This window comes from Neoarius graeffei, chromosome 24 (assembly GCF_027579695.1).
Source record: "Neoarius graeffei isolate fNeoGra1 chromosome 24, fNeoGra1.pri, whole genome shotgun sequence".
In the NCBI taxonomy this organism is placed as follows: Eukaryota; Metazoa; Chordata; class Actinopteri; order Siluriformes; family Ariidae; genus Neoarius; species Neoarius graeffei.
Window position 1 is genome coordinate 13,784,548 of NC_083592.1, and position 13,673 is coordinate 13,798,220.

Consider the following 13,673-nt stretch of genomic DNA (forward strand, 5'->3'; position numbering starts at 1 on the left):
GGAGATTGTCTGGAATCTGGTGACATCAGAACCATGATGGTGGGAAAGTCTATGACTTAGCAATTTGCAAAAACATGCTTAGTGACTAATGGAAAAAAAAGATCATTGCTTTATTTGCTGTGAATTCAAAACCAGATTATTCAAAAACACTATCACACAGATAAACAACTGGTATCCTTGGAAAGGGTATACTCTGATGTTTAGTTTGATATGAGCTACATTGTGAAGTGATACGAACTTTGTGACTTATTCAACCGAGAACAGGAGTGTGAAAACGGCTGCAGAAGTTAGCAGAAGTGCAGAAGTTTGATCAGAATTATGTTATTACTTCAGTGTGTACAAATACTATACAAATGTGATTAGGATCATTACAAAGCTCTGGTTCTGCTCTTTTTTGGGATATGCGTTACATGTCTATGCAGTGGTGAGTTCATCAGTATATCAAACAAAAATCTGATGTAAATGCAAAATTCTTTTCTCACTAACCCTTCATCACATAGACAGGGATCTAGCACTGTTGGAAGACCAAGTTGTGTTCTTTCATATGATATGTGATGCACCTCGATGAATATTTAATGAACAATTTAACTGAGAAGAAGGTATGTGGATGCAGTTTGTGTCAGTCGGGTTCATAGGGGTAACTTCTGAAGTTTTTTTTTTTCAGTGCACAACTACATGACTGTTTTGGAATCATCATCATCATCATCAATGTGGCCTTAGGCGAGCTATATGCCTGGTGGCCCAGTCATCACGATTGTTGATGCACGATGTTGGTTCAGAGAGACTCTGAGCCCCAGTGTCCCTCATTAGTGTGTCCAAAAAGGTGGCTGGAGGGTGGCCCCTCCTCAGATGACCATGGGTTGGGCGCTACCACACCAGCTGACTTGTGGGAAGGTCAGGGTGACAATTACAGTGATCAACAAGTCAACAAGGCCAAGCCTCCTGTAGCCAATCTTATCCAAGATACGGGGGGGTGTCACCATACAGCTCAGAATTGGTGATATGGTCTCTCCAGCTGATGTTATGTACTCTATGGAGCATGCACATATAGGTGCCATTTAGGCATTTCTCCAATACAGTTATGAGGCTCCAGTTTGCCTGCGACCCTGTAGAACAGGATAAAGCAGCTAGAGATAATGAGATGAGACGATGCACTTTATGTAGATTTCTAGTGTTTGGAAAAAAACTGCTATTGAAAAAATTCATCATGGATCTTCTACTCAAGAGAAATGTAGCAACCTTGCAGAAAATGGCAGTGTTAAAATGTGAACGGTATGTGAGAAGAGTATTGTTGTTTGTTTACTTGTTTACCAGAGGGCTGAAGAAGAGGAAATGAAGACTAATCTGACCATATGGCAGGCTAACATGTATAACAGGTCCATAGCAGAGAATTCAACCTGGTCTCCTTTAACAGTGGATCCTGCAGATGTACCCAGAGGACCTTGTTGGGAGACTATGGTCGGACAGGTATCTCTCTCTCTCTCTCTCTCTCTCTCTCTCTCTTTCACTCACTCTCCTCTTGTTCTTTCTTTCTTTCTTTCTTTCTTTCTTTCTTTCTTTCTTTCTTTCTTTCTTTTGGTTATTAGGTTTTTTTGGACAGGCATTTTTTATTTAAGTCTGAAAAATATGCTGCATACTTACAGCATTGTTATAAAATGGTCATATTCATTTATGGCTAAAAACACAACAGTAATTCTTGATTACGAATAATAAATACAAAATTAAAATATTAAACAGCAGCAATACCAGGTATAATGATTTTCATAAACCAATGTGGGATGAAAAATAGACTGCATGTTATTTGTTGAAATTCCAGCTTTAAAGATGCATATACAGTACTGTGCAAAAGTCTTAGGCACCCTATTTATTCCAGACAAACTTTGTTATAGATTTCTATTGTATGACTTCTACATTATTGAGTTAGTACAAAAACATTTTAGAGTTCCAAACATTCATTTTCCAGCACAAAATTATATGTTACAGAAAAAAAAGTTTGTATCTGAGCAGCATATTCCATAAAAGACCACTTTTCAGATTTAAAAAGAAAACATAATGAAGGCTACTGGGTTTTGGTGCAAAATGAAGAAGCAAGTGTGACAGTCAAAGCATCCAGAAGAACTATGGCTGGTTCTGTAAGATGCTCAGTAAAGCCTACAGCTCATTTCCTTATAAAACTGCACTCATTGTACCTGAGGCTACTATTTTTTTTTTTTAAGTGAAGGGTCATCTCGCACCAAATATGGACTGTTTCATTTATTATGGCTTACTGCTGTTTGTAGTGTTTTTTAATATTGAAACATTTCATTATTTTTAAGCCATTTTTGTTCGACAGCATTTCTTTACATGTGCCTAAAAAAAGCCTTCTATCATGAATTAGCTGATGTGGTAGACAGGGTACCTTAAGTAGAGAAGCTTCTGCTCCTGGGAGATTTCAGTGCAAGAGTAAGAAATGATCACGTAACATACAAAGGCACTATTGGGAAATTTGACAAGGGAAATAGGAACGCCAATGATGAACTCATGCTCAACTTTTGTACTCAGTGTGAACTATGCATCACAAATACCTACTTTTATCAACCAGACAAAAATCACTTCACCTGGTGCCACCCAAGATCTAAACACTTACATTTCCCTATGTCGTGACTCGCAGATCCAACATGAAAGAGATTCTGTCAACAAAGGTAATGCGAGAAGCTGAATGCTCAACAGACTGAGCTGAGACTCAGACATGTATTTCCTAGACGCAAGAGTGCAGCCTCTACAACAAATAAGAAACTACACTTAGACAAGTTGAAGAATTATAAGACAGTGCAAACTCAAAATAGCTATTACAACTACTCTCCAGGAAAATGCTCCAATCAAGAAGACACAGAAAATGTTGAGGATATGTGACAACGGCTGAAAAATATTGTGTACACAACTGCAAGTGATATACTTGGACAGCCGAAGAAAAATACACCAGACTGGTTTCAAGAACAGGCTGATTTCTATCCAAGCTTTGTTTGAATAAAAACGCAAACTTTATAACCTACATCTAAAAGAGAACCCTGATAAAAGTATGAAAGCTTTCAAAGACATTAAAGTGAAAGTGCAACAAGAAATCAGAGCCATGAACAATAGATGGTGGTGCAAGAAAGCTGAGGAACTACAGGAACTGGCAGACAGGAAGGACTACCATGGATTACTCACCGGACTGAAGACTCTCTGTGGACCGAGAAGCAAGGTAGTGGGAGCAGTGAAAAGTGCTGATGGAAGCATACTCCACACAAATCTGGAAGACATAAAAACAAGGTGGAAGGAGCATTTCTTCAATCTCCTAAACCAGCAAGAGTCAGCTGATCCTGAGGCATGTTGTTGGCTTGAGAGGAGACCAACAAGAGAAGATCTGTGTGTACCCATCACATCAAGATGAGCTTGAGAAAGCATTCAAGAATACTAGATGTAGAAAAGCACCTGGCCAAGATGGCATTCCAGCTGACATGTTGAAGCGAGGTGGCCCCAGCCTAACAGCTGCACTCTTAAAATTGTACAATGCATGTTGGGAGAACTTGTGTCTTCCCCAATACTTCAAAGATACACTAATTGTAACCATCTACAAAAAGAAAGGAGAAAGGAGTGAATGTGGAAACCATCATGGCATACCTCTGCTTTCCACTGCAGACAAGATTCTGGCCAAGATAGTTCTAAACCAAGTTAAAAATATCTCAGATGATGTACTTCTAGAAAGTCAGTGCGGTTTCAGGGCTGGCAGCTGTACCTCAGATATGATATTTACCCAGAGACAACTCCAAGAGAAAGCCATTGAACAATGTCAACCTCTGTATGTGGTTTTTGTAGACTTCTCAAAGGCCTTTGACACTGTTGACTGAGAGATGCTTTGGAAGGAACTAGAAGTGTATGGATGCCTGGAAAGACTGATATGGCTCATTAAGCTCTTCGTTGAGAACATGTCTGGAAAGGTTTCGATCGGAGGAGACATTAGTGAAGCTTTTCCTGTCAATCATGGTGTCAAACAGGGATGCGTTCTTGTCCCGACATTATTTATACTCTACCTTACAGCAGTCCTAGAGATTATGGGCACTAACCTAGACAAAGGAGTCTACATCAGGACTCGATCGGAAGGCAAACTCTTCAGTCTTGCCAGACTCAAGTCCTCAACCAAAACTCGGTAAATTTGCATGTGAGAACTGCTGTACGCAGATGACTCTGCATTTGTAGCAACAGATTTGGACAACATGCAGGAAATCGTTAATCGCTTTGCCACAGCTGCAACCCTCTTTGGATTGAAAATCAATACCACAAAAACAGAACTCCTGTACCAACCCTTACCTGAGCCACAGGCAATATCAAACAATGTTGTTTTGGTCAATAGAATGTCTTTTAGGAGTTCTGAGAGTTTCATCTACTTAGGCAATGCAGTTACCAACACAAACACATCAGACTTGGAGGTAGACCACTGGAATCTCGCTGCCACCAAAGCCTTCAGTGCATTACAAAAGCATCTATGATCTTGCCATGACATCAAGAGAACCACCAAGTTGAAAGTAAACAATGCTGCAGTCTTACCATCTCTGCTTTATGTCACTGAATGCATGACGCTCTACTGTAAACACTTCAAGAAACTGACCAGGCTACAACTCTGACACCTGCATCAAATCCTCAAAATAAGATGGCAGGACAAGGTCCTTGATGTAGAAGTCCTCAGGTGAGCCAAAACAGTAAGTGTGGAAGCCCTTATCACAGCCTTCCAACTTTGTTGGGCTGGACACATCTGGCACATGTGTGACATGCAACTACCCAAAGCCGTTTTCTACGGAGAACTGAGCCAAGGAAAGAGGAGACAAGGAGGACAGAAACTGAGGTACAAAGACTTTTTGAAGAGGAACATGAAGAATGCTGGAGTTATCGATCAGATGTGGGAAAGGGATGCCTCAGCTAGAGAAACATGGTGAAGCATAGTTAAAAGTTCACTGTCTGCAATGGAAAATATGCGTCAAAAGGAGTATACGAGAGCTCATGAAACCAGACATTCCAAAGCAACTCAACCAGGCCATCCATGCTACTGCCACAGATGACCCTGTCACTATGGTGTGGGCCTTGCAGCCCATCTGTGTTTCTACGCATCCTAATGAAGCAGTCATTATCGCTAGCGATGGACAGCCATTGATGACATGTGCTTAAGACTTTTGTACAGTACTGTAGTTCAGAAATTAATATACAAAAATGTTTAGTGGGAAAAGTGTCAAGCTTTTTGAAAGACACACACATTCTCTCTCTCTCTCTACTCTTTAGGAGTTTGTACGCATGCTGATTTCAGACACACTGACTATTTACATTGTGCTGCTGATCAACGACTTCACCCGATCAGTTGTGATTCGTTTCCTGAACCACTGCTGGTGCTGGGACCTGGAGTACAGCTTTGTGAGTGTTCAGGCGACTGAACAAGAGTTGTATGACATTTTAACCATTATGTTCCATCAGAGTGGCTCAATTCCTATAATGAGCATGGAAAAAAAATAATAAAAGGCATACTCACTGTATTAGTTTGTAGTGATTTTGAGTAACAACCCAATCAGTTACTACACTACAACCTTTGACAGTATTTTACTGAGTTGATGATGAAGCCATTCAATACGTCTTTACATAATTAATTAAGGAATAAATCATGACAGGGAATGTTGCTATGGGAACGTAATCAGTGGTGTGATGCCATTGCCATTTGAAGATGTTTATTTTCCAATAATAAGTACATTCTTTATAGTGTTTTATTCATTTTATAACGTAGCAATTTGTTAACAATTACAAAGAATGACATGGTGTAGTGTTTAATTTACTTCCTTACATTTAACGTTGGGGAATGTCCATAAAACAAAAGAGTTCCTGTTACAAAACACTGACACTGCTGTATACGAGTCCTGCTATAACTTTAATAAATCACAGAAAACATATTCATACAATATTATTATTTTTTAAAAATCCACTATAATTGTTATTTCCATAGAAATCTTGCAGCCTGCACTATTGTCCAAGCTGCTGTTAAAGAAATCCAACCAAAACATTTCTACCAATCAGATTTCAGTATTTGATTTTACTTTCTTGAGCATCTTAAGCTGACTGAGGCTAAAACTCAACTCTGTGTGTTATTCCGATGTGAACACACTGCAAAAAGTAAAATCTAACCAAGATTAAATATCTTAAATCAAGACAAAATATGCTTGTTATTTGTCTGCCAAGATAATTCTCCTTTCCAGGCAGGTTTTGTGTAAGAGTATTTCACTTACTTTAAGCATTTTTTCCCTCAATTATCTTAATAAGGTATTATAACTTGTTATTGAGATTTTATTACTGGTTATGAGTAAGTTCTGTCTTAAAATGAGAATTACCATAATTTCATCGGTGTTATATTAACCATGACAAGTTTGTCAAAGTCAGAATTTCTTATTTCAAGCATCTTATCCTTTCTTTTAATCTCTTAACACAAAACAGATAACTAAATTAAATGAATTGTTGTATTGTCAATCTGGCAACAAAAATAGGCTACAAAATGGATTGGTTTGTTGTTTTGATTTTGATTTATTTGGCGGTGTCAGTTGGTATAAACACTTACTTAAACAGAGCACACCAATATGCCCAGATGAAATAGACAAACTGTTGGTTGGGGGACAAAGTATCTAGCATGTTAAAATGAGTAGTACAACTTTACTTGTTTTTAGTATAAATACACTAGTTTTAAGACATCTGTGGGGTTTCTAAAGCTAGATATATTTACTTGTTTTTAAAAATCTTGCCAAGTCAAATTTTCTTGTTCTGTTGGCAGATAATTTTGCTTATTTTAAGTAAAATATTCCTAATTTTATTACTTTTTTTTTTCTTGTTTTTGTAAGCCGGGTTTTTGCAGTGCACCAGTATATCACTCCTACAGTGTCAGAAATAGGGGTACAGTAGGAGTCCATTTCTGTCCCCCAAGGTACAGTCTACACTAATGTACCCCCCAGGGTTTATTATTGGACTCCAAGGTAACTACTTGTACCTTTTTTAGGGCCAAAAATGTACATATATGCTCCCAAGCAGTACATAAAGGGTACAGACAAGTACCTTAGAGGGTCCTGCCCCAGTGACAACCCACTGTACCCCTAAAGGTACAATAATGTACTTTATTTTCTGAGAGTGTACTTCAGCACAAGACCATTTTTCTTATTTGTAGCCGTGCTATGCCGAGTTCGATTTGAGTGGGAATGTGCTCAACCTCATATTCAACCAGGGAATGATCTGGTAGGTAGATCTTTTCTATTTCCTTTATTATTTTTATCTATGTGTATAATACCTGCTCCAAATGGTCTGTGAAATTAATTATTGTATTTGTGTGTGTGTGTGTGTGTGTGTGTGTGTGTGTGTTTCAGGATGGGGACCTTCTATGCCCCTTGTCTTCCAGCACTCAACCTCATCAAACTGCAAATATCCATGTATATACAAGCCTGGGCTGTTATGTGCTGCAATGTCCCTCATACACGCGTCTTCAAAGTCTCACGCTCTAGCAACTTCTACATAGCCATACTGCTGGTCATTCTCTTCCTCTCCACACTGCCCACCATCTTCAGCATCGTCTCTTTGCGTCCATCCTTTGACTGTGGGCCTTTCAGGTACTGAAAGATCAACACAACATCCAATAGAGACCAAAGGTTTCTCTCATATTAACTTAGTCAGTATGCTCCTTATATACAGTATTGAGCTTATAGTGGAGGACAAGAACAGATGTTAGTAGAGGACTCATATTTTGTTACCATACTGTACATATTGCCTCTCCTCTACTCTACCACTAGGGTGCACCAGATGGTAAAGTTGAATTAACACTTTCATGAGGGTCAACAGTAGACTCTGTACTGTATTTTTCAAGTATAATATAAAATTAATTCTAAAATGAAAAGAGATGGACTGGGAGATAACGGCTTCCTCACTATTTCAGTGGGAAAAGCCACATGTATGACGTGATCCTGGAGATGCTGCAGATGGATTTTCCAGCCTGGTTTGGAAAAGTGTTCAGCTACATCTCAAACCCAGGACTGGCCCTGCCTTTCCTACTGCTCATGGTGTAAGTACCAGTGTAGAGATGTTAAGAACATTACCCCCCCCCCCCCCCCCCCCCCAATAAATAAATAAATAAAATGAAAAAAAAATGAGGAAAAGCACATTATATGCATTCAACCAATAAAATACAGTTTTATGTGCAACTCTGGGTACCCTTGATTAAATTACATGTTGTTGATTAAAAAAATGTACAGGGAATAGATAAATTTTTATTATTATTTGTTGAACTGAATGTATTTTTAGGGGGAAAAAACCCTGTAAAATATTTTATTTTTAATTTGACCTGGGTACCTAAACTTCTGCACACAATTTATAATTTATAGTTTTTCATTTTTTAACTATCGATTTCATTATAATAAAATATAACACTCTTCAAAACTTATATGTAGTAATAATATATATATATATATATATATATATATATATATATATATATATATATATATATATACACACACCAATGATATAGATAATAACATTACAAGTGGAATATTAATAAATGATATTAGTGATCATCTACCAGTTTTTACAATTTATGACTGTAATCATAAGAGAAATGTGGCAGACCATAAACTTAAGTATAGAAGAGTTAGGACTGAGGAAGCCATGTTTGCATTAAATAATGATTTATTAATACAAGACTGGGAATCAGTTTATATAGAGAATAGCACTGATAGAGCATATGATAACTTTTTAAGTATATTCAAATTATTATATGATAAAAATTGCCCACTGAAGCAATATAGTACAAAACAAAACTATAATGACCAACCTTGGATTACTAAGGGATTACAAAATGCCTGTAAGAAGAAAAACACTCTATATAGAGAATTTATTAAATTAAGAACCAAAGAGGCAGAAAATAAATATAAAAAATATAAAAACAAGTTAACAAGTATCATAAGGATATGTAGGAAGGATTATTATGGTAAATTAATATATAATAACAAAAATAATATTAAAGGAATATGGAATATATTAAATAGTATTATTAAAGATGGTTCTGGACAAATACATTACCGTAAATACTTTAATGACAAAGGTATCGAAAATTATAACATGGATGTAGTTGCTAATAGTTTTAATAATTTTTTTGTTAATGTTGGACCAAGATTAGCTCAAAATATCTCTGATCCAGTAACAAATGATGATTGTATAGATAATATTATAAAGAGGAATTCTTGTTCTGTTTCTTACACCAGTAGATGAGAAGGAAATTATTGATATAGTTAATAAATGTAGTAATAAAATATCCACAGATTGTAATGATATTGATATGAAACTAGTGAAAACTATTATTGGGGGGATTTCTAAACAATTAACATACATCTGTAACTTGTCATTTCAAACCGGTACATTTCCAAGCAATATGAAAATAGCAAAAGTAATTCCATTGTATAAATCTGGGGACAAACACAGCTTCACAAATTACAGACCTGTTTCTTTACTTCCTCAATTCTCCAAAATTCTTGAAAAACTATTCAATAACAGATTAGATAAATTCATTGAAAAATACAAACTACTCAGTGATAGTCAATATGGATTTAGAGCAAATAGATCAACAGAGATGGCACTAATGGAATCAATTGAAGAAATCAGTAACTCTATAGATGATAAGAAACATGTCGCTGGGACATTTATTGATCTTCAAAAAGCTTTTGATACTATTAATCATGATATATTAATTAATAAGATGGAACAATATGGGATAAGGGGAATTGAATTAAATTGAATAAAAAGTTGCAACCCCGATTCCAAAAATTCCACTGGGACAAAGTACAAATTGTAAATAAAACTGGAATGCAATAATTTACAAATCTCAAAAACTGATATTGTATTCACAATAGAACATAGACAACATATCAAATGTCGAAAGTGAGACATTTTGAAATTTCATGCCAAATATTGGCTCATTTGAAATTTCATGACAGCAACACATCTCAAAAAAGTTGGGACGGGCAATAAGAGGCTGGAAAAGTTAAAGGTACAAAAAAGGAACAGCTGGAGAACCAAATTGCAACTCATTAGGTCAATTGGCAATAGGTCATTAACATGACTGGGTATAAAAAGAGCATCTTGGAGTGGCAGTGGCTCTCAGAAGTAAAGATGGGAAGAGGATCACCAATCCCCCTAATTCTGCACCAACAAATAGTGGAGCAATATCAGAAAGGAGTTCGACAGTGTAAAATTGCAAAGAGTTTGAACATATCATCATCTACAGTGCATAATATCATCAAAAGATTCAGAGAATCTGGAAGAATCTCTGTGCGTAAGGGTCAAGGCCGGAAAACCATACTGGGTGCCCGTGATCTTCAGGCCCTTAGACGGCACTGCATCACATACAGGCATGCTTCTGTATTGGAAATCACAAAATGGGCTCAGGAATATTTCCAGAGAACATTATCTGTGAACACAATTCACCGTGCCATCCGCTGTTGCCAGCTAAAACTCGATAGTTCAAAGAAGAAGCCATATCTAAAAATGATCCAGAAGCGCAGACGTCTTCTCTGGGCCAAGGCTCATTTAAAATGGACTGTGGCAAAGTGAAAAACTGTTCTGTGGTCAGACGAATCAAAATTTGAAGTTCTTTATGGAAATCAGGGACGCCATGTCATTCGGACTAAAGAGGAGAAGGACGACCCAAGTTGTTATCAGCGCTCAGTTCAGAAGCCTGCATCTCTGATGGTATGGGGTTGCATTAGTGCGTGTGGCATGGGCAGCTTACGCATCTGGAAAGACACCATCAATGCTGAAAGGTATATCCAGGTTCTAGAGCAATTATGCTTCCATCCAGACGACGTCTCTTTCAGGGAAGACCTTGCATTTTCCAACATGACAATGCCAAACCACATACTGCATCAATTACAGCATCATGGCTGCGTAGAAGAAGGGTCCGGTTACTGAACTGGCCAGCCTGCAGTCCAGAGCTTTCACTCATAGAAAACATTTGGCGCATCATAAAACGGAAGATACGACAAAAAAGACCTAAGACAGTTGAGCAACTTGAATCCTACATTAGACAAGAATGGGTTAACATTCCTATCCCTAAACTTGAGCAACTTGTCTCCTCAGTCCCCAGACGGTTACAGACTGTTGTAAAGAGAAAAGGGGATGTCTCACAGTGGTAAACATGGCCTTGTCCCAATATTTTTGAGATGTGTTGCTGTCATGAAATTTAAAATCACCTAATTTTTCTCTTTAAATGATACATTTTCTCAGTTTAAACATTTGATATGTCATCTATGTTCTATTCTGAATAAAATATGGAATTTTGAAACTTCCACATCATTGCATTCCGTTTTTATTTACAATTTGTACTTTGTCCCAACTTTTTTGGAATCGGGGTTGTATTTGAGCAACAGGACACAATTTGTGAAGTTGGGTGACTCTGTCTCAACTCGTTTGAATATTGATTGTGGTGTCCCTCAGGGGTCAGTATTGGGTCCTAAACTGTTTATTCTTTATATAAATGATATGTGCAATGTATTAAAGATATTTAAGATGGTATTAATTGCAGATGACACAAATATGTTTTGTTCTGGAACAAATTTACATGAGTTAGAAAACATAATCTCTTCAGAATTGTGCAGGTTAAAAAGTTGGTTTGATCGAAATAAATTATCATTAAATCTGTCTAAAACAAAAATCATGTTATTTAATAATTATAAAATAAATAGGACAATAAATGTACAGGTAGATGGTGTTGATATTGAAAGAGTTTCTAATAATAAATTTCTTGGGGTAATAATAGATGATAGAATTAATTGGAAGTCACATATAAAATACATACTAATGAAACTATCAAGAAGCATATCTGTGTTGAGTAAATCTAAGCATGTCCTGGACTATAATTCACTCCGCATTCTTTACTGTTCCCTGGTTTTACCGTACTTAAATTACTGCTCAGTGGTGTGGAGAAATACATATAAATGTTCACTTCATGCAATAACTATACTTCAAAAAGAGCTATAAGAATAATTAATAGTGCTGGTTACTGAGATCATACTAATTCACTGTTCTTAAATTCAAAATGTTTAAAATTCAGGGATATTATAGAATATAAAACTGCCTTAGTAATGTACAAAGTAAGGAATTATAAAGTATCAAGGAATATCCAAATAATGTTCTCGGATAGAGAGGGGGGCTATAATTTTAGGGGAAATTGAAATTTAAAATTCGCAGTGCTAGGACAACGTTAAAAATGTTCAGTATCTCTATTTGTGGAGTAAAGTTAAGGAACAGTTTGAATGTGGAGCTCATGAAATGTACAACTATAAACCAGTTCAAAAAAAGGTATAAGGAACAGATCTTTATGAGGTATAGGGAGGAGGAATTACAATAACATGCTATTGATAATATAAGTGTATATCTGTGGGTATGGGTACATTCGGATATATTATATAAAAAGTCAGTATTTGTATAATATATATACAGTGGTGCTTGAAAGTTTGTGAACCCTTTAGAATTTTCTATATTTCTGCATAAATATGACCTAAAACATCATCAGATTTTCACACAAGTCCTAAAAGTAGATAAAGAGAACCCAGTTAAACAAATGAGACAAAAATATTATACTTGGTCATTTATTTATTGAGGAAAATGATCCAATATTACATATCTGTGAGTGGCAAAAGTATGTGAACCTCTAGGATTAGCAGTTAATTTGAAGCTAAAATTAGAGTCAGGTGTTTTCAATCAATGGGATGACAATCAGGTGCAAATGGGCACCCTGTTTTTTTTAAAGAACAGGGATTTATATGGTCTGATCTTCATAACACATGTTTGTGGAAGTGTATCACGGCACGAACAAAGGAGATTTCTGAGGACCTCAGAAAAAGCATTGTTGATGCTCATCAGGCAGGAAAAGGTTACAAAACCATCTCTAAAGAGTTTGGACTCCACCAATCCACAGTCAGACAGATTGTGTACAAATGGAGGAAATTCAAGACCATTGTTACCCTCCCCAGGAGTGGTCGACCAACAAAGATCACTCCAAGAATAAGGTGTGTAATAGTCGGCGAGGTCACAAAGGACCCCAGGGTAACTTCTAAGCAACTGAAGGCCTCTCTCACATTGGCTAATGTTAATGTTCATGAGTCCACCATCAGGAGAACACTGAACAACAATGGTGTGCATGGCAGGGTTGCAAGGAGAAACCCACTGCTCTCCAAAAAGAACATTGTTGCTCATCTGCAGTTTGCTAAAAATCAGGTGGACAAGCCAGAAGGCTATTGGAAAAATGTTTTGTGGACGGATGAGACCAAAATAGAACTTTTTGGTTTAAATGAGAAGCGTTATGTTTGGAGAAAGGAAAACACTGCATTCCAGCATAAGAACCTTATCCCATCTGTGAAACATGGTGGTGGTATCATCATGGTTTGGGCCTGTTTTGCTGCATCTGGGCCAGGACGGCTTGCCATCATTGATGGAACAATGAATTCTGAATTATACCAGTGAATTCTAAAGGAAAATGTCAGGACATCTGTCCATGAACTGAATCTCAAGAGAAGGTGGGTCATGCAGGAAGATAACGACCCTAAGCACACAAGTCGTTCTACCAAAGAATGGTTAAAGAAGAATAAAGTTAA

At 36.9% G+C, this 13,673-nt stretch overlaps 1 protein-coding gene across 1 annotated transcript in view; it reads left to right on the top strand.

The window, feature by feature from the left end:
• The window catches only part of LOC132872895 (transmembrane channel-like protein 1), a 72,183-nt gene that overhangs the window by 31,590 nt on the left and 26,920 nt on the right, over window positions 1-13,673 (top strand). Inside the window, exons 13-17 of the mRNA XM_060908011.1 lie at window positions 1,315-1,467; window positions 5,293-5,421; window positions 7,205-7,272; window positions 7,401-7,640; window positions 7,964-8,089. Of these exons, the coding sequence (XP_060763994.1) occupies window positions 1,315-1,467; window positions 5,293-5,421; window positions 7,205-7,272; window positions 7,401-7,640; window positions 7,964-8,089 (716 nt within the window). The remainder of the gene's footprint in view (window positions 1-1,314; window positions 1,468-5,292; window positions 5,422-7,204; window positions 7,273-7,400; window positions 7,641-7,963; window positions 8,090-13,673) is intronic.